Source organism: Barbatula barbatula (genome assembly GCF_947034865.1).
Source record: "Barbatula barbatula genome assembly, chromosome: 5".
Classification (NCBI taxonomy): domain Eukaryota; kingdom Metazoa; phylum Chordata; class Actinopteri; order Cypriniformes; family Nemacheilidae; genus Barbatula; species Barbatula barbatula.
Window position 1 is genome coordinate 8,702,106 of NC_136769.1, and position 21,087 is coordinate 8,723,192.

The following is a 21,087-nucleotide window of genomic DNA, read 5'->3' on the forward strand; positions in this document are numbered from 1 at the left end:
AAAATCATGTTTCCAAAAAACTAATACGATAATATAAATCCTTTTTTATACATAAACAAGGGAATCTTGAGGAGCTGTATTATTATAGGACTATGTGCATAGTTAATGCAGGAATATTTGTGTATATTTTACATGACTTATTGCCTAAGATATTTTTTAATGGCATTTATTTCTGCCAAATAAATGTGGTTATTGAGATTGTGTGAATGTAGGCTGTAATTCGGGTGGATGAAGGGCCCTTGAAGAGGTAAAGCCCAGGGGTCCCTCACGGTCTTAATGCGGCCCTGACAAAATGTCCTGAATGTGTCACTGAAATATGTTTATTGAGAAACTAAAGCTCTCTCTGTGACATTGATTGATTTATTTTGGCAGTAGGGGCCAGAAGGTCCAAAAGAACAAACTGTCTCTTCCCATTAATCTCAATCCAGTTTCTTCCATGAATCTTGTGTGGTGTTCGGGCCTGTTGGCTACTTCAGAATTTATATTTATTCAACATGTTTCATCAGAGTACATTTATACAGGAAACAAATGACCTTCACACCAACAAACAGAGGTAAATTACAAATATTAACATGTTGTCTTTGTTGTTATTGGAATAAAGTAGATGTGTTATAAAACCCAAGTGTTTATGAGCCGGGTAACAAGCATGAACGCCATACAGGGTTTAAATCACAGAATTAAAGCATTTTATAATTGGTTCCTGGCATTTCTAAATTCTGAATAATGTACAATATGTAAGTTGCAATACATTGATTTATTGTATTTCTGAAGAGTAAACCGTTAAAGAGGCATTAGGATCTTAATGCATTTTCGTTGTCTGTGTACAAAAACACTGAATCTAGCCATTGAATCAGTCTGATTCAAAAGCAATGTGTGTTGGCAGGTAGACACTAATGCAGAAAATGTGCTGAAGCTGATTCACCAGCGCTCCCTGGTGGCCAACTCATGCTTTTGCTTTCTAATGGTACAATGAATCAAAAAGAGCTTTATTGCCAAGAGTGCTGAGTGCTGACACGCAAGCAATTTTCTTTAGAATTCATCTGATGTGTTGTCACAAGTTAGATTATCAATACCAAAGACCACTCCGGATAATGATTCAGACGGCATGTAAACATATTCACACAGCAATCTATTGCTTCATTCTTACAGGGTTTTTAATATTATTGAACATGAAAAATTCATCACGTTTTATCGGAATGACATTACAGTACGTTGAGTATTAAAGTGTTTGTGGGAACATACAGTCTCAAAATGTAACATTACATTTTAGAACAATGAATTAGTCACTTTGATCAAAAGTTGTACATCTCAAATAAACTAGCCTTCGTTTAAAAAATATTCAACATTCTAAAAGGTTTTCAGAAATGTTTAAAACTTTATTTAAGCGTTACAATAAAATAAACCTTTTAATCTCTAATTAACCTGATCACAGTAATGAGGACAGACATCAGTTGTGCTACAGAACAATTAAAAACAGTCTTGTGTTTTCTTTCTGGAGGCAAACGCTTTTATAGATGGTAAATGTTGCCGTGATCACATCCCTCCCAATCGATGAGCTCTGCACTCTGGAACCACAACGAAATCTCTTTCTCTGCTCCTTGCACCGAATCAGATGCGTGGACAACATTCCTAGACATGCAGTTGAAATCATAAATGTTGTTTTGTTTATGCATCTCATGTGCAAGGCACTTGTTTTATTACTCTGCATTGTTTAAACACATTTTGTTTTGAATGGCTGTTTGCAGTATCTGTATTTATCAATAACAGGATTCCACTTACTGAATTAAAATTAAATTTGCAATAGTGAACAGTGAACACATACAGTACACTTTCACATCACTAAGAAAATAAAGTCAGTCTAATGTGAAGCATGCATTGATTAAACAGTACACTGATAGCGCTGTATTTATACTATATGGGCTCATACCTGCTTATGTGCACACTTAAGTCTCCTCGAATAGTTCCAGGCGTGGCCTCAGCTGGATCCGTTGCCCCCACTAGCATGCGAGACGACTTTACTACATTATGCCCCTCCCACACCTGTAAACGGTCAGATGAATTATGTAGCGATTTCATGTTTCTTTTAATAATTTGCGATAGAATAGATCAGACTCATATTCTATTTTTGGTTCAGGTTAACAAGAGCTCAAACTCCCAAAAGATTTAGATACTGTGTATGATATATTTAACACAGTCCGTTACTGAAGCTCAGCTTTTGATTGGTCCTCACCATTGCAACTATAGGGCCAGAGGTCATGTAGTGAAGCAGGCTCGGGTAGAAGGGTTTCTTCTGCAGCGACACATAATGCTGAGCTAACAACTTCTCAGGAGCCTGAAAAAGATTCAAAAACAAACATACAGCATTGTATCTTTAATACACATGAAAACCAATAGCTGGTGTCATACAATAAACAAATGAGTAAAAGAAAGCTATACACCCTCCATGTGTCTTGCAAACATGACAAGTACAGAAGCAGAAAATAAAATGATGTCACTCACCTTCAGCATCTTTAAACCCACCAATCTGAATCCTCGCTGTTCAAAGCGTTTGATGATCTCACCAATCAGACGTCTCTGAACACCATCTGGCTTGACGGCCACCAAAGTTCGTTCCTTTATGCCAGGAAAATCTATAGCGGTACGTTTCAAGAGAAAAGCATGCACGTGTGAGTTTTACACAGGAAACCTAAAAAGCAGATATGCCTATCTCTGTATGATTACAATATGGTAACACATTGCTCTAGTGTCAGAAGCAATGGAAGCGAATGAATGCATATTTCTAGAAAGCTTATTGCTATCTGGGCTGTTCAAAAAGTGAGTTAGGCAAATAAAAATGCTTTGTTTTAACTTCTTGTAAGCTGAAGTGCAGGACAGACATTTGTGTGGAATTTCATGACAGCTATTTAGTAAAGACTGATAATTCTGAAAAAGCTTCTGCCAAATGCATAAATGTTATACAAGAATCACATCATCTGTAATGTCAACGCTAAGCCCATTTAACATGTTTCTTAGTTTTTTTATTTGTCATTGGTTGTGACAGAGCATTCCCAACATCTTTCAGTTTATTTCTTCTTCATGACTTATTTGTTTAACGAAAGTGAATAAAGTAAAAATGTGTGTACATTTATATATATACATATTTATATATTTAGTAAATGCTTAGAAACCAATGCTCACACATTCAATTTCAAAAGTAAATCCAGCAAATGTGACCGGCACGGGATTCTTCATTCACTCCTTAATCACATTTAAGATGTTCACATGCAATATAAAAGTCTTGGCTAACTGATGGACCAATCATGCCACAAGAGGAGGACATTTAGACTAAAGTTACTCTGAAGGGAATAACTAATAGGGCAACATAACTAAAAGAATGCAACAGTTTGGACTGTAAATGCATTTTATTGACAGCTCTGGTTTAACCAGATATACCTGTATTTGCTTAATGTCGACAGGATTCAGAACTCGCCAACAAACTGTTTTTCACAGCACATAAAAACCCAGTTAACAAATGACTGGATCAACTCATCCGCTGGTAATGTCATTACAATGCAAAATTCAATCACATGTAGGGTGACCAGTTTAAAGGTGCTGTGTGTATATTTTTGGAGGATCTGTTGACAGAAATGCAATATATAAAGAATTCACATAATGAAGAGTTATGTTTTTATTTCCTCAGAATGAGATGTTTCTATCTACATACATACACCCTTGCATGGAATTCACCACGTTCAACAGCAGCCCTTAACGGACAAACTGCTCTACAGAATGTGTTTCGTAAAGAAGTTAACTCTTTCGGCAAAAAAGCGAAAACGTGAAGACATCTTAGACATTAGTGCCTGAAAACGCTTGTATCCATGTACTTCGCATGAGTAAAACCTAAGACACGTCAGCATGTGTCATTTCTGTCAGGCGTTTATTTACTTTCTGCCTCATTATGTAGAAGAACAATAACAATACGTCACACGCAGCACACTAAGAGTAAACATGGAGGCCATGGAAGTTTGTGTTAACATGTTAGGAGCTTATATTTTTTTAAACGATGTGTAGCGGTAGCCATAAAATTTCCAGAGCAAATGATAAGGAGAACAAGGAGCAGGGGGAAAAAGGCTAAACTTTTAACCATGGCACTTTGTGGTGCAATTACTGTCATTTCTGTACGGTGGTGTGTGTGGATGCGATTAAACAGGTGAAATGGTAGGTCGCACCGGCCCGGAATTATGAAGCGGGTCGATGTGGAATGACGTAAAAATCGCATGAATTCCGATATGACCGTTCAGACTGAGGTAGCATTGCGAAACATCAGACCTGTATCTGATTTAGGACCACATATGGTAGTGGCTCAGATCAGATTTAAAAGTATCGGATTCCACGTGGTTTGTCCTGTTCACACTGACATGCAGAAAACAGATCTGGGTCACATATGCGCAAAAAAAAAAGGATTTTGGTGGCATTGTGAATGTAGTCTTAGAGATGTTGATGCGGGTAACACAAGACTATAAAGCTGCAAAACTTAACTCACACTCCGCTGCCAAACAAATATTCTGTCTCCTAACATGCAATCTAAAGTATGCATGAACTGATATTAATGCTATTAAACAGAAGAGCAGCCGAAACTACTGTGCCACATGACATACATAAAAAAAATTGCATTTTTAAACGAAAACGTGTGGATAGGGTCTTAGTCCTGTGTCAACACATGCTTAGAATGGAAGAGAGAGGGGTGGAGTGTGCCGTTGCTTGCAATTCGCAACCTCACCGCTAGATTTCATACACTGGACCTTTAAAGGGAGAGATCACCCTTCAATTAAAATTCTGTCATTCAGCACATGTGTAGTGGCCTTAATTCATTTATTTTCCTATTGATTATTTGTAATAAAGTGTTTTTGATGTGTTCACTTCTGTTTCCTTTATATCCGGTGTGTTAAATTGTTTATTGTGGTTGGTTGGTGGGGTGAGCGATGGGATGGCCAACTTTCTGTTGACCGTACAAGTAACATGTTTGTTCTGTCAAATAAAACTGAGACGTGAACAGAAGTGTCACAGTTTCTCAGTCTCTAAGGCGAAATGGGTGGATGCCGAAACAACATGTATGTGCCTTTTTTCTGTGTAACAAAAAAGAAGACGTTATAAGTTATGTCTCAGTGGTTGTGTATCCATACAATGGAGGTCGATGGGGGCCAGTGTTGTTCGGTCATCAACACTCTTCAAGACATCTTTGTGTTCCAGAAGGAAACTCATATAGGTTTGATAAGACATGAGGGTGAATTAATGTAAGAATTTTCTCTTTTTTGGTAAACTATAACTTTACATTCTGTCTCACAGTGTACACCTAATGAGTTAGGGTCACGTGGGACACTTTGTCAAAACATTAATAAGAATCATAATGGGAAAAAATGAAAAGGATTGGTAAGACAAGAATTGTAAATGGACCTTGCTCGAAAACATGAATAGGCATACGAGGTTTACTCACAATGGCTTATGGAAAATTAAAACCTTTCTTCCACTTTGTTTTATATTGACATGCCTAGGACCACCATCTTAACAAAAATACGTCGAGTTGTTACTTTGAAATGCATCGTAGTAGGCCTACCACATTATTAATACTGAAAGTTCTTCCGTTTCAAAACAGAGCTGTTTATGTTATTTATTTAAAAACAACATTATACAGCAATCTAGTCTCCTGGGTTATAAAATATTATGTTGCAGACCTGCGTTACTGCTGCGGCTGCGCACTTGTCCGTGACGCCAAAAGCAGGAAACACTGATGCCCGTGGAGCTCCTCATGGCCGCTCGCGCCGCGTGGACGCAGAGAGCAAACGTCCCTGCCGCCATCCTCAATGTTCTCCCAAACTTCAGCAGACAAGATCTCTTTTCCCAGCATGCAGCACCAGATGCAGAATGATCTGACGCTTAGAACCCCGTTAGCCGGTTATACTCGACCACACACACATGCGGTCATTCACCTGACAGATCAAAAGTTTGCTCAGATGACATGAAAAGTGTGCGCGCGTGTCCGTAGACAACCAGATTATACAGATAACTGGCCAACTATCACGTGCACAAACATGACCACTTCATTAACACCATTTCCTGTTTGGAGAACCATCGACATACAGATAACACACACACACCGGCGAAGGTAAAAGCTTTTGGATTATTTGTATTTGGATTATATGTTTTAAACAATTTAAGACAACCACACAAACAAATCAATAAAGCAAACAAGAACAGCATGTTTTTGATCATGATATCTCAGATAATGGCAAATCTATGGTCATCAGACTTTGGCCTTGATCACCAATCCAGTTATTTGGGGACTGGGAGCACTTCCAATAGGTATTCTGAGAAAACATGTTGTCTGTGAACTTTTATTAATGTTGTTTGTTGAAAACCAGATGCTGTGGGGAAACTAACTTCTAACTTCTCGGTGATGGCAGCAGATTCCCCAATCCGATTTTCAAGATCTCCATTATTGATGAATATTAGATTTCAATTTCGCTGAATTTATTTTAAAAAAGTATATTAAAATAAAATCAATTTGAGGTTTCATTCTAACATTATAGAAAAGCTCAGTTTTACCAGTTTATATTGTTGTCCTTTGGGACTTTACTCAATACACTTTGTGAATTTTTGCCCGAGCCTCCTTGGATTCTCCTCAAAGCTGAGCTTCAATTTGAACTTCAAATAAATCTTAAATAATACTTTTAAACAAATGGTGAAGAAGAGACGTTCGGGATTTGAGAACACTGTTGGTTAAATGATACCTCCCTCTGCGGCGTCTTTACGTGGGCCTGCAGACTCGTGATCTATACATTGCTTTAGACAACGGACGTTTTGTCTTAACAGTGCAGTTTGTGATATACTAGTATAACTGTGTTTTACCAATAGTTGAAACGCTGCAGTTGTAAGGCATTTCAACAAGATTTGTACAACATTTGAGGACTTCTTTAAAGCGCTCTCGCGGTTCTTTGACGTCATACGCCGATCGGCCGCATGCGCTTCCGAACGCACACCTACAGGCTTGATGCGGCGTGTCTTGAATTATGTCACGTTGTCTCGAGACCGCAATGGCTATGGGTCACACACCGAAAAAATCCTCTTCTAGAAACATCGCTGTGGAGCGCAAGAATCTCATCACCGTTTGCAGGTAGTGTCATTAAATCAAGCCCACCGCTCAGACCATTTGGGCTCTGCATGCACAACGCATCATTTGTTGTGGTCGTGTTTTGACAGCCCTCGGAATACAGCAGTAATATAGAGAGGACAGCAGCTTTGACAAGTGATGGGGATTCGTGTGTTATACGTGGCACATGTCTGTCAGCATCTCGGTAGTTAGCGGAGGTTTACATTCAAAATAATTTGTTTACATTGCCATGAGAGGAGTGCTGGGTTTCACACCTTCAGGTGTTCTCTCGCTTTATGCTTTAGGTACACCGACATGCTACTAAAGCTTTTTTTGTTCTGTGCGAGTGTTTGATTTAATTCATATATTTATTTATTGTTTTGTCATATAGCTGTGACGCAGACTATACGGCGTATTCCATACGACTGGCTTTTATAAAAGCGGTTTATTATTGAAGGAGGGTCCCTTTAAGAATGCTGGTTCTTCATCTTATACCAGCGGAAGCGCAACAGCCCAGCATCCGTGACTGACGCCATTCCATCCACCCGACCATTTCATGCCGAGGACCACATTAGCTTAAATTTCGGTAGTGTAACTTTAGTCATTGTTATGGGACAAAAGAATCAAAGAAACGATAAAGTGACAATACATCTTCTTTGGGAGTCAATGTGAGGAGGGAGAGAGAAAGAAGTTATTTTTTCAAATCTTATTTTGTATTGTTGTGATGTATATATGATGTTTTAATCCTTGAATCCTGATGAATTTAAGTCCTTAATGGGATAGTTCATCCAAAAATGAAAGATCATTTACTCACCCCCAGGTTGTTTTAAACCTGTATACATTTCTTTGTTCCGATCAACACAGAGAAAGATATTTGGAAGAATGTTAGCTGTTTACAGTTCTGTAACATCACCCACTATCATAGTAGGAAAACAACACTTAGATTTTTTTTGTTCTGTTAAACACGTGATGAGATATTTTGAAGAATTTATGAAAACAAAAAGTTCTCTGGCACCTTTGACTACCATTTAAATCTTGCTTCTATTGTAGTTCATGATGTCCCGGAACTGAAAATTACCAACTTTCTTCCAAATATCTTTCTTTGTCTTCATCGGAATACAGGTATTAAATTACATGAGTGTGAGTAAATGATGACAGAATTTTCATTTTTGGATGAACTATCCCTTTAAGTAATTTATGTATGATTTTTAAGGGAATACACCACATCCATAGCTTTTACCGTGTCAATCCCTTCATTATGTGCTTGCCATGTTTGCATGTTAACAATTGTCCCAGTGTGCAATGCAACATGCGTTGGTGAGTCATTACTGAATCGTGTACGCTAAAGAGATTCCATCACTGCATTCTGCTCTCCAGGGGTGTGTAGGACTGCTCCACAGCTGCACTTAAGCGGTTGTTTGGTATACAGCAGATAAAGTGGGTGTTGAATAATTCATGGTGTTTGGGGGCGCCCCAACCGTAGGTCATGTACAGTCGCTGAATGGACAGAGAACACAGTTGTTGGGACAGCACCAGCATTGTTTTGTCATAATTGAAATGCAGTCAAAGAGATGATTGTGAGCTGGGCAAACTACTGTGACATCATCAGCCCATCTCTCTGCTTTGAGCATCTAAGAATATGAGTACTAGATAGGATAATATTAGTAAATCGGCGGATAAGCTAAATGTTAAGCGTAAGCATTTACTTGCGATATTTTGATAAGAAGACAATAAATCATACTTCTTTAATGTAAGCACATATTTATTAGGCGTACAGCATCATGGTCAGAACCAAACTTTCCAAAGTTCTGCCATCTGTCTGGCATAATGTAGAAGCTGTTAAACGCACCTAACACATACTATGCTAATGCAGTGTGGGAAAACTAACGTGATAGAATGACAAAATGGACTTCAGAACTCACAGATTATTACAGACACAAAGACGCTTTTGTTGTAAAATGGCAGGGCACTTTATCTGCTACCCAAATCCCTTATTTGGCCCTGACAGAGCTGTTGTAACATTTAAAGACAAGTCACACAGGACACTTGACGAGAAAAAAATAAAGAATTCAAATTTGAATGTTAAGTAACGGATGCTAGCAAAAAAAAAAAAAACAATTAAATTGGATCAAATAAATTAGCTCAAATTACTTGCTCATAAGGACACGATGTCCCGTGTCTTTATCAGCTGTCTGTAGTTCACTGGTATGTTGAGATCAGGAGACCATAATATTTTATTTCCTTCACTCTCAATCACCAAACCCTCATCCTCATTGTCATGTCTCTCGGCCCACATCGATAACAACTTTTAAAATTTTCTATTATAGTGGGAATGCTACTGTGGCATCATCTTAGTGGTTTGTCTTTAGTGATCAAATTCATTTTCAGTAACCCTGAATCAACATGAGTATACTCTATGTTCAATGAAGAATAGCAGATAAGGCCCACAGAGCTCTTAGGTAGCTTGAATAGTGGTATATACGGTATGTATAAGGGCAAATCCACTTTATGTATATCAACCATTTATATCTAAAACGAGAGCAGCTGACATTGTGGAGAAGGGTTCTGACCAACAGAAACATAGTTAGTTTCACATTGTAAGCACACAACCAATAACCCCACCCATTTCTTATCTCAAAGCTGAGTTCATTCTGTACTAAAATTAGTGGTATTGCTATCTGTTGCTTCTTTTACAATAGTTACACACATGTGATCTGGATCACTGAAATAAAAGTACTAAACAGTCACACGGTTTACACAAACATAAACCCAGACTTAACAAATGTCAGTTTTAGGGGCACTAAATATCACAGAGATTCATTATAAGTCATATACTTAAAACTTGTACATGTTTGTTGGTTGGTCTTCTCTAGCGGCTTGTCTTCCAAACGTGTAAATGTAACATTGTTTTGATATCCAAGTCAAGAATACAGTACGCAAGACAGAGAGATACAGTAATGTTGATCTGTGGCATCTTTGTGAGAGCAGGTTTAGGGGTTTGGAACATTATGAAAATGTATAATGGGGCATGATAATGCCTCCCAGATGAGAGGCAAGAGTTCCAGCGGTCAAAAAAAGGATCTTGTTGAGGCCCCCTATGCTTGGCTTTCAAATAACATGGGAGTGCCATCTCTTGAAGAAAGTCCTTCACATGACGTGACAGCGTGGTCTCCAATGATTCAAGAATTCTGCAAGGATGAGCGTTTGAGTCAGTCTTCGTATCAGCAGAACCAAGCGTTTGTTTTTTGTATGATATTTTGATCTGAAATGATACACAAACAGTCACTGTTGAGTTGTGTAGAAAGAATTGAAATGGTACATATAGTTCTTTGGAGGTTGTTAGCAGCAGGATTTTAAACATGTGTGTATTTACATACTTTAGAGATTCTTTGTTTCGAGGTTTTGGAGATCAAGGTGAGAGAGTCAGAAATTACTTTTCGTAAATTCAGTTCATTCAGAGCAATTCTTTCACCATCTGATGACATGAAGAGCAAACCAGAGGCACATTTATTTTTCCAAACATGTCGGTGCTTGGTACACCGATCCTCCATATCACTTACTTAGATTTACTGATAACACATTCCAAATCCATTTATTAACTTCATCTTTAATTTGTATATCAACTGGGTTACACACATCTGAGGCCACTAGAGAGATTACAAGAATAGAATACAAATATCTTAGCAATACACATTATTAATAAGCGGCATAACAATTTGAGTCAAATTGAATTGGAAAGTTTACACAAGATTATACCTTTCTATTTTTTGGTATCCCTCTATTTTGGTTTAATGACAACATAAAAACTGACATGGATGTTCTACCAGCATGATCTGTAGATGTTCCAGAAAGCATTTCTTTTAATTCAGAAACATCTTGTTTATTTACAGGCTTGAGTTGCATTTAGAATGGCAGATTTTTCATGTTGTCTCAGATATTTGGACACCACTGTATGAATGTGGATGTTTGATTACAGGAAAGACACAAGTTGGTAAGAAACTGTGAGATTTAAATTTGGCTTGCATTTCCAATCTGAAGTCAGTCTGGATTGATTGGATGAATGGAAGGGACATTTTATAGGAATCAACATATCCTGGTCCTGCCTACAAGAGGGGTAAAGGAAGGGAGAACAATATTAGTACATTCAAAATACACAATGGTAGTACATTTTTTATTCCTCAGGTTATAAAGAGGCGGGGTTAGGAAAGGGAAACCGGTATGATTGACAGATTAGGCATAGGATAGAGGAATCAAAGTAATAAAGCGAGTAACAATGAAAGTCTAGACTGCAAGCTTTAAATGCTGACAACAAAACCATAACAGACCCAGAAAAGGCTATAGAGAGTCCTAATAGCTAATAGTGTGATCAAATATTTTATATAATTATATTTTGCATGTTGCCAAACTGGGCGGCACCAGAACACAAAAGCCATTTGTCAAGTAGCTGCACGTTTGTTTTTCGGTGTCATTTCGTACCAAGTGTCTTACTTCCACATTTCTGCATTAGTATTTGTGCCCCGTTAAGCACAGGGCTTTTTTTTGCAATGAACTTGAATGTATTAAAACATTGTCATTCTTGTGTAATGCTGTGGCATATTGTGCAATCATTTGGTAGATTTTTCACATTAAGAATGGTTTTGGGTGATATACCCAATAAGTCTTGTTCTTGGGGCATGCATGGGATTGCCATTTTGGAAAACCTAAACCAATCTTTGGTCAAGCATAGATCTGTGAAGGAATCCAAGCCATCTATGATGTTTAAAGAATACACACCTGACAGGATTTTTATAACAATACTAAATTAGAAGAAAGACTTGGTCTTTGTGTAGAAAAAGCTAAAAGTCTTGGTGTAAGTTTAAGACCGTAGACTAAAGAAAAATAGACTACTTGGGCACAAGTTACAACGTTTAAAAAAAATCAAGTTGATGTTACTAAATGGTAAAACATTTAGAAAAGGTAATCGCTTCTTGGCATATCAGAGGTATTAAGTAGCTACTAACCTGTATTCAGGATTATATCCAAATGCATGAAAATGAAAAATAGGCTTCATCCAAAGTATAAGTTTGTGTTTGTTTTGGATTTTTTTTATTTCACAAAAGAAGTTGGACAATCCAATAAAAAATCTCCACAGAAGGTATGGTGTTTTTCCAGCTCCTGGTGATATTTGCTTATGTTTATCTTCTTGTGCCAAGCTTGCTAAATCTGGCTCCCTCCCTCCCACCCCACTCCCAGCACCCTGTTCCCCCCAAAAACAACCCCCCCCAATTTGGCCATACACCCCGTTAAAGAGTCTTCCTCTTGGGCATAAATGCCTTTCGGAAGGACGTAGACTTGGTGCCTCGACTAAAGCAGGCGCCACCCATGGAGATCTTGGTCTTGCCACTGGTGATGGTGGAAGAGCCCAGGGATGTTGTGCTCTTCCCACGAGAGATAGAGGAATTTCCCAACATGATCTTGGACTTTTCTCTTTTGATAGATGTGTTCCCCATGTTGAGAGCCGTCTTGCCCTCGGTGATGCTGCTGTTACCCATAGTGGTGGAGAAGATCCTGGAGGTCCCCTCCAGCGGCCAGTCTAGAAGACCCGGAGCACGTTCAGGGTTAAACTTTCACTGCTTCACCCCTCTGGAATGTTTTGTTCTCCTGGTTCTACAGGATGAAGTTACGATGGCTCATTGCATGTCCTGGCAGCAACACATCCCAACGCACACAGACAGCGTCTGGTCCAAGCAGATCGTGTCGAATGGGACCAGAATGCTAAGCGTGGTGAGAGCAACCCTCATGTAGCACCATAAAGCTCTTGTTGAATTGTGCAACGTGGGCTCCACCAGGCCACATATCTCCCGTGTGTCCCGTGAATGAACAGAGGCTGCCGTAGGAGGCCTCAGTTCTATCTGGGGGTTGAGGGGACAGTAGATTGCATTGTCCCATCGTCGAAGCGAGAACTGGAACACACTGAAGAATACATTGTTGATCGGCACAATCGGTGATGACATCACTTAGTTTTGTGGCATTGTGCCTCTTAGTACTGCTCTCCGGTGTTTTAGAGATATTAGCTACTGTACATGGTTTTTGATAAAGGTGAGCCTAATGGCTGAAATACAGTACTTTTAAAATCTGAACGCAGACCTTTTGAAAGTCTCCGATAGAAACACACTGACTGATCAAATCTACAGACTGCCACAAAGTCTAGTCCAGACTGAAAATCTGAACAAAATCTGAGCAAAGGTTTTCAATTTTTTTTTAGCCTTAAGACATTGGGCAGGTAATCATGGGTGTGGCCTACTTTTTGGATTTTTATGTGAGATGATCAGCCCTAAACGTTGCAATATTCTCGTTGCATCTCGTAAAAGCGTTTTGTTTATTTGTTTACCATGTGTTTTTGGTTTTGTTTTGTTTCTGTTTAAAAAATATTTTTAAGATTAATGATAACACAAAGATTAAGCATTTTGCAATCTATTTATTGACAATCATTTTTACTTTGTTATATTTGTTTATTTATGCTACATTAATAGAAGCAACAAATTAATGATCAGTTATTTTTTGAGGCTGTGCTTGTACGATTAGTAGATTTAGATTAGTAGCATTTTTTATTTACTGACATTTTTATTTCCAAACACACAGTCTTGCATTCCGGATCCGTTTACAACTAACAGCCTTGTGAATGTGAGCGACACACCAGCTGTGCCAACATACATCACTCATGACACACAACTGTGTGCGAGCGGCACACCCTCTCTCTCACACACACACACACGTGCATATACTCTACATGCTCAGTACATGAAAACCATCCTCTCTAAGACAAATCTGTTATCATGTTCCATCAAATTTCAAATCTGGGGCAAATATGTAATATCCATTTCCAAACCAATTTAAAGCACATCTACATTTTGCCTCTAGAATGCACTGTGTACAATTCTAGAGCAAACTGGCAGACACTTGCATCACACAAAATGACAAACCTGCTTAAACGGTCTAAAACAAAGTCTTTGAGCACGTACATTTACTGTTTATGGTTACGTTTGTCACAGATGAAAATCCCAGAAGAGGTTCCATTGAGACTCCTTGCCTCTTTTGATGGACGTTTTGACCACAGTCACAGATTTCTCTCCTTGACTCAAAGTGGCCTTGCTCAAAGAACTAGTGGTGTCCCTGTGAGAGATTGTAGTTGTACCCACCACAAACGCAGTCTCTCCCTTCATCATTTTGGTTTTGGTCCTGGAAACGGCCGTCCCCCCCCACGAAATGGCCTTCTTGCTTTTCATCAGTTTGATTTTCCCTTTTGTGAAGCAGGTTTTTCTCGACAACAGGAATCCCTTCCCCTTTGACTCTTTGAATCTCTCCTTGGGCCTCTCTTGCTGTGTATATGTCTCTGTCGTTCTTGCTTTTGAAGTCTTTTCCCTGGTGTCAGCGTTTGTGCTTATCCTTTCCATCTACTTGGTCCTGCGCTTGGGCATGAGGGCCTTGCGGAAAGAGGTGGAAGTTTTTCCCCGGCTGAAGCTGGCTCTGCCTAAAGCGACGGTGGTCTTGTCTCTGGTAATGGTGGAATCACCCATTGAGGTGGTGGTGACACCACGGGTGATGGAGGACTTGCCCATGGTGATGGAAGTCTTGCCTCGGGCTATTGAAGAGCCGCCCACAGACAGGGCAGTCTTCCCTTCCGTAAAACTAGTGTTCCCCATGGAGGCATGTAGGGTGCCGGGTTTCCTGTCGTCTGTGTGTGGGTTAGAGTCTTGGCATGCCGGAGCCTTGCAGGTTTGACTTCGCCAGGAGATCACGGGTTATAGAAACTGTACAGTGATTTCGGACAGCCCTAAATAGATCACACCACCATCAGAGTGAGTGGGTGGGAGGAGAAAGTGAGCGTGTGAGTGATACAGTGGAGATTTGCTCACTACACTTTAAAAAAAAAAAGGCGCTGAGGTTGGAATGGAACCCGAGCGGGAGGACAAAGGTCGACACGTCGACAAGTAGTGTTGCGCTGTTGGTAGGGGCACAAGGAACGATTGTAATAGCAGGAATGGTAACGTGAACATGCCATCAAAAGGGCATTGTGTAGCACACAGGACAATTGGGATTGACCTCAGCACTCCACTATGGCTTCGCTGCCAAAACCGCCTGTCTTTGTGTCAGAGTGGCAGCCTTGAGCAGGACCTGCACTAAGATTACCGCTCATGTGTCTTTGTGATGTTGATCATATTGTTTACTTCATGTTGTTCCATCTTTTCACATTTTTGTTGAGTTTTACATTACTTTTTATATTTATCATTTTCATTGTCAATCCCCAACAAATACAATCTTTGTAATATTGCAGTTGTCACTCATAGACATGCAGTGAGATTTAGTGAAGATCAAGTGGAGACTTGCATAAATAAAGATGTTTCTAGTAATCTTATATGTGTTTTAGAAAAGTTTCAGCATAGCTTGGGGAATTATCTGAGCCATGTACTTATACTTTATGTCCACAATTGTGTCTATTCCTACCTTTTTCATATTGTGTGACACTATTTTAAACTTAACTTCATAATACTGTATATCCTGAGCTGTGAAAGAGCAAAAATGTGAGCAAAAATGTTTTCTGATTTGGCTTTTTTTTCCTCCACAGGTTCTCTGTGAAGACTTTGCTGGAAAAGTACACAGCCGAGCCCATTGATGACTCATCTGAGGAGTTCATCAACTTTGCTGCCATTTTGGAGCACATCCTCAGTCACCGTTTCAAAGGTAGTATAGCGTGCCAATGTAACCTATCACTTACACACAGATTTTTCATTGCCTCATTCAAGAAACCTGAAGTAAATTAATTCATAAGCCGTTCAGAAATCCTCAAACAAACCATTGCATTCAATTTCAAAGTGAAATGCACTGTGCTTCATGAGTAACAATTAATGTGTAGAAGGTAGGTGCTCGTGAATACTGTGTGTGTTGATGGATTTATTTTTTCAGGTCCTGGTGGTTGGTTCAGTTCAGATGGCCAGAGGAGCTTTTGGGACTATGTTCGGCTGGCCTGCAGTAAAGTCCACAACAACTGTATCAGTAGCATTGAGAACATAGAGAACATTAGCACATCACGAGCGAAGGCAAGACTCTTTCTACCTTTATGTTTGTTTTTGTAGCATTTCTGTTTTATCTTTGTTCATTTTCCAATTGTACTCATGCAGGGACGAGCATGGATTCGTGTGGCGCTGATGGAAAAGCGTTTGTCTGAATATGTCGCCACAGCATTAAGAGACACGCGAACCACCAGGTCGAGCTTCTGCACAGTACAGGCATCTGTCTCAGCGGTGTCCTGTCATGTCAGTGTTTTTTGATGTTGTCAATGTATGTTTGTGCTGCAGGAGATTTTATGATGATGGGGCTATAATGCTAAGAGAGGAGGCAACTGTACTGACTGGGATGCTAATTGGTCTCAGCGCTATTGACTTCAGGTAATACTGTCCATACATAAAGTGCATACATTCATGAAATGTATGCACTTTATCTTGATGTAAACTTTATACAAAATTAAACTTTTTTGGGGGCTTTTGGCTGTATTTCTCAAAGGACATGAACTGAGAGGGGACTCGAAACTGCGTTAATATCTGATGTGCTGTCCCCATTGCCTATGGTTCTGACTACTTGAAAAAAAAAATCTTGAATTGAAACTGCCATTAAAGTATAAACTGCCCACGCAAGTGTGCGCTTGTAACAGATTTAATGTGGTAGTGGTTTAAGCGGTTTAGCCAGACATGTTTTTGTTGAACTACAAGGTTTAGTGTCAAAGTAACATTCTCTCTTGTTCTTTCAGTTTCTGTTTAAAAGGAGAGGTTTTAGATGGAAAAACACCTGCAATGATTGACTACACACCTTACCTGAAGTTTACCCAGAGGTGAGGACACAATATTGAGCAGAGAATTTTCATCATTTAATTAAAATTGTAATGTAGTAGGGCATCATTAATTTTGTTTGCTAGGGCATTCCTTCATTTTGGTTTATTTGAAATAAATCCTACTTAAAATAGGACTCGGGAGACAGAGAGTTTGCAACCACAATAGCTCTTCTCAAATCTTTAAATAAATATATATTCCTTAATTATTTACGATCCATCATATGCATACAATATCGATAATCAAGTTTTTAAATATTACTGTATTGTCAGTATTGACAGTATATCGTGTCTTTCGCAGTTATGACTACATGAGCGATGAAGAAGACCGCCACAGTGTGGACAGCAGTGCCAGTGATGAGAGTGTAGCTGAGCATCCTTACATTCCTCTGGTCACTGATGAGGAGACCTGGAGTAACAAGTGTCGAAAGATGGAGCAAAGATTCAAAATCGTCTACGCCCAAAAGGTTAAAATAAGCAGTTTTTGATCTCTAATGTTGGCAGACCCAGTTTAAGCCAGTAAATGTTGTGCTCTGGAATGAGGAAACAATTGTGGATCAGTTTTATCTGGAGCACACACCACCTTTATCATGTGCTTTAGGTCTAATAAGAGTACTCTGTTCGTGTTATTGTTTTCAGGGTTATTTAGAGGAGTTGGTGCGCCTGAGGGAGTCCCAGCTGAAAAATGTAGAAACTGAAAACAAGAGGCTAGATGCTAAACTAGAGGAACTACAAATCCAGAGCCAACAGGAGAAGAAGGAACTAGAGGACATTATACTGGAGCTACAAGCACAACTGTACGCATACATACACACTACGTAACGCACAGACAATACTGTATTTGTCCAAACATTCATTATCTAATGGCCCTATTCTGGTTTGTTGTGTAGAACTGGCATCATTCCTCGTGAATCGTCTCATTTGGTTAAAGGCCCTTCTATTCCACTCATCAACCATTGGACAACTGCACACGCTGCCAATGACCAAGGAAGCGTAAAGTTGTTCCGCAGGTAAGCACTGTTTGCGTTGAGCAAACCTTGAGGCACATTGGCGGCGAGTTTTGCACAGGCGACACTCACATTTTATCAAGAAATATAAAAATCTAGTCATGGATTTGCTTTTTTTTCATGTTGTGTGTGTGTGTGTTTAGGAGAAGCTTTCACAGTTTGGACCTCTCAGCTGATGTAAGTTTGAACTCTGACTGTCAGAAGGAAGATGGCAATCCAAATGGAGACACGACCTGGTCAGCAGGTACAAACTGTGCAGTTGCATGTTGTATTGATTAGGTGCTGTAAGCAGTTTCAGTCATTTTGCCAATTTCCGCAGGACTAAATTAGACTGTGCTGTACATTTAACAACACGCCTTCTTTCCAAAGCCCCGCCTCCACATATAGTGTCACATGTTTAACAGGCAAAGAGCATTTCTGATTTATTGGTTTATTCAATTGGCGAAAGGGGATTTGCTTCCAACCTATCTCCTTTGTACACAGAGTTCTCAGGACAAAGATTGAATTGATATTGTGTGTATTTAACAAAATGTGTTTAATGCGAAATACCTTTAATGTTTTCCCCTCTTCTCCCAGCTAAAGACAACACACCTTCTATGCTGGGTCTGTGCGGTTCTTTGGCTTCTCTACCCAGCTGTAAGTCTTTGGCCAGTCTTAAATCCAGTGAGTATTTGGTCAACATCAGCACAGAGCCAAGTCCAGCCCTCTCCCCCAGCTAGGGGGCACCAGAGCCCTCTTTTCCAAATGCACTTTTCTACAGGAAACGATGCATCAGCCTTATATCAATTTATAATTCCCTCTGGTATTAAATACAACATGCATAACAGTTTATTTTAATGAAGCTTTTAAAGAAAAGTTCACCCAGTGAAAATTCTTTATTGATGTACACACCCTCTAGTTATTCCAAACCTGTATACCGGCATACTTTCACACACTCCTACATCCCACCGAGAACCCTGCGTTCTGCAAACGAGCAGCGTCTTGTATTGCCTTCTCAAAAGGGCCATAAATCGCTTTCCCACTCATTCTCCTTCAACTCCTTCCTGGTGGACTATTCTTCCTAACTCAGTCCGGTCAACCTTCAAAAAACTACTTAAAACCCATCTCTTTTGTGAATACTCGACAGACAAATGAAGATAAAAACATAACCCTCTCTCTTTCTCTCAACAGGTTGTGTTCTAGCTTTTGTTGAAACTAGTAACTTGGTATTAGCACCTATATTTTTGCTCCTGTATGACATATCGCTTATTGCTCTCTGAACCCTCTGTACGTCGCTTTAGATAAAGCGTCTGCTAAGTGACTAAATGTAAATGCATACATTTCTTTGTTTAGTTGAACACAATGAAAGATATTTGGAAGAATGTAAGCAACTGACAGTTTTGAGGCACTATTGACTACCATAGTAGGGAAAATGAACAGTTTGTTCGAACTGTGTTCAACTCATCAAAGAAATGTATGCAGATTTGGAACAACTCGAGGGTGATTATATTATGACAGAATTGTATTTCTGAGTGAACTATTCTCAGCACACAACAGAGCAAAGTGATTAAAAAGTACGCCTTGGCAGATATTGAACTTATACACTTATCATTCCTCATACACTCTTCTTAAAGGTACACTCTGTATTTTTTTGTTTATCTTGTTTATTCCGCTGGTCAACCTGAAAGATTTTTAGCTTTAAACGGACTGTATACTGTGAATGTAGCATTACACGGTTTCAACTACTGATGCCATTGCAGAAATGCTTCTATATGTCATTTTTCTTCCAATTGCGATTGTGTCCTATAATGTTAGTATTCAGCCGGTCGTATGAACTCAGAATCTCTGCCCCTATGAGGTGACCCGCTCAGACGAAAATAAAACTTTAAATACGCTTGAATTATGGTAAAGATATGTCTGGAGTATTTGTCTCGTGTGAGTGATTTTAAACATTGCTTTAAACACTATTCCTTTCTTTATGTTTGATGTGTTTTATGAGAAGAAAATGACCGCCTAGCAGTATTATTCGACAAAAAGAGACACCGGTTGAGATGAGACAGTTGAGACTACCTGTATTTACATGTGAAAAGCGCTTTATTGAGGCTGTAAATGCTTCGTCTTGCCCATCTGATTGTTATATGATGTGAGTGCAAGTATATTAACTCAGCTAAACTCAGACCTTTTGTTATATCTATTCTTCATTTTCGTTTAGGTTTATTTACGTATACACAGTTCTCTATTTTGTGGAAGTGCTCTGCTGTTTCGAATTATAATAAACTATTATTTTATCTCAACTTGCTTGTATATTTCAACATCTCGCATGATAATGCCAGAATGCTTTGCACAAACTGCAGTCAGAACGATAGCATCACTCCATGGGAGAAACCAACATCTAGAGGAGATTCTTTGTCTTGTTTTTTTAAGGGAAACTGGAAATTAATGTTTAGTAGACCCCGCACACAAAGTTTGCTACGAAAAAAAACGATCTGATATGAAGAAATGACTCAATGTGATTTAGAATAGAGGTGAGAGAAATACTTTTTACTGGTTGTTGTTAAACGGCTCATGACTGCAGTTTAACCCACCCTTTTTTATAAAGGTTCAAGGGGTCTCATGGGTTTTATGCATCCAACCACACAAATGTGACCCTGGATCACAAAACCAGTCTGAAGTAGCACGGGAAATTTTTTAGGAAAAGCCTAAAATACATTGTGTGGGTCAAAATCATTTGGATATTAAGTAAAGATCATGTTCCATAAAGATATTTTGTAAATTTTCAACCCAAAATATATAAAAACTTTATTTTTGTGAGTGGATGGCCTGCTCGGATTAACAACTTCAAAGGCGATTTTCTCAATATTTCGATTTTTTGCCCCCTTTACTTCCAGTTTTACACTCTTGTATCTCCACCAGATATTGTCCCATCTTAACAACCCATATATCAATAAAAAGCTTAACAATTCAGCTTTTAGTTAATGTCAAAATCTAAATTTCGAAATTGACCCATAAGACTGGTTTTGTTGTCCAGGGTCACAAATGTTGAATTAAATAGGCAAAGTTTTGAAAGAAGCCTATATAGGTAGTGATATTAATTGTAAAAAGGCTTAATTTGT

The 21,087-nt window shown here is 39.0% G+C and overlaps 2 protein-coding genes across 3 annotated transcripts; one reads left to right on the forward strand and one right to left on the reverse strand.

The window, feature by feature from the left end:
• Window positions 1-347: 347 nt before the first annotated feature.
• On the reverse strand, window positions 348-6,117 carry nme4 (NME/NM23 nucleoside diphosphate kinase 4). Its single transcript, XM_079457266.1, has 5 exons — window positions 5,712-6,117; window positions 2,500-2,630; window positions 2,231-2,332; window positions 1,928-2,040; window positions 348-1,629 (listed from the first exon to the last, which is right to left on the reverse strand). Exons 1-5 carry the CDS (start codon window positions 5,833-5,835, stop codon window positions 1,509-1,511), a joined length of 591 nt encoding a protein of 196 aa, XP_079313392.1. The 5' UTR covers window positions 5,836-6,117; the 3' UTR covers window positions 348-1,508.
• rundc3aa (RUN domain containing 3Aa) lies at window positions 5,969-20,266 on the forward strand. Of its 2 annotated transcripts, none has more exons than XM_079457259.1 (11): window positions 5,969-6,142; window positions 15,732-15,847; window positions 16,070-16,203; window positions 16,285-16,370; window positions 16,462-16,551; window positions 16,911-16,991; window positions 17,290-17,455; window positions 17,628-17,785; window positions 17,879-17,998; window positions 18,139-18,239; window positions 18,572-20,266. In XM_079457259.1, the coding sequence occupies exons 1-11, from the start codon at window positions 6,069-6,071 to the stop codon at window positions 18,712-18,714; spliced, it is 1,269 nt and encodes a 422-aa protein (XP_079313385.1). In that variant the 5' UTR covers window positions 5,969-6,068; the 3' UTR covers window positions 18,715-20,266. The 2 variants fall into 2 exon arrangements, with proteins under 2 accessions (XP_079313385.1, XP_079313384.1); XM_079457258.1 differs by lacking the exon at window positions 5,969-6,142 and adding an exon at window positions 6,770-7,150.
• Window positions 20,267-21,087: the final 821 nt, after the last annotated feature.

Bases quoted from the DNA above. Each gene is read 5' to 3' on its own strand.
- nme4 (XM_079457266.1), bottom strand. From the start codon at position 5,835: ATGGCGGCAGGGACGTTTGCTCTCTGCGTCCACGCGGCGCGAGCGGCC. The intron at 2,631-5,711 runs GTCTGCAACATA...GTACCGCTATAG, and splicing joins CAGCCGCAGCAGTAACGCAG to ATTTTCCTGGCATAAAGGAA. The intron at 2,333-2,499 runs GTGAGTGACATC...AATCTTTTTCAG, and splicing joins TGGGTTTAAAGATGCTGAAG to GCTCCTGAGAAGTTGTTAGC.
- rundc3aa (XM_079457258.1), top strand. From the start codon at position 7,047: ATGTCACGTTGTCTCGAGACCGCAATGGCTATGGGTCACACACCGAAA. The intron at 15,848-16,069 runs GTAGTATAGCGT...TTATTTTTTCAG, and splicing joins CCTCAGTCACCGTTTCAAAG to GTCCTGGTGGTTGGTTCAGT. The intron at 17,456-17,627 runs GTTAAAATAAGC...TATTGTTTTCAG, and splicing joins AAATCGTCTACGCCCAAAAG to GGTTATTTAGAGGAGTTGGT.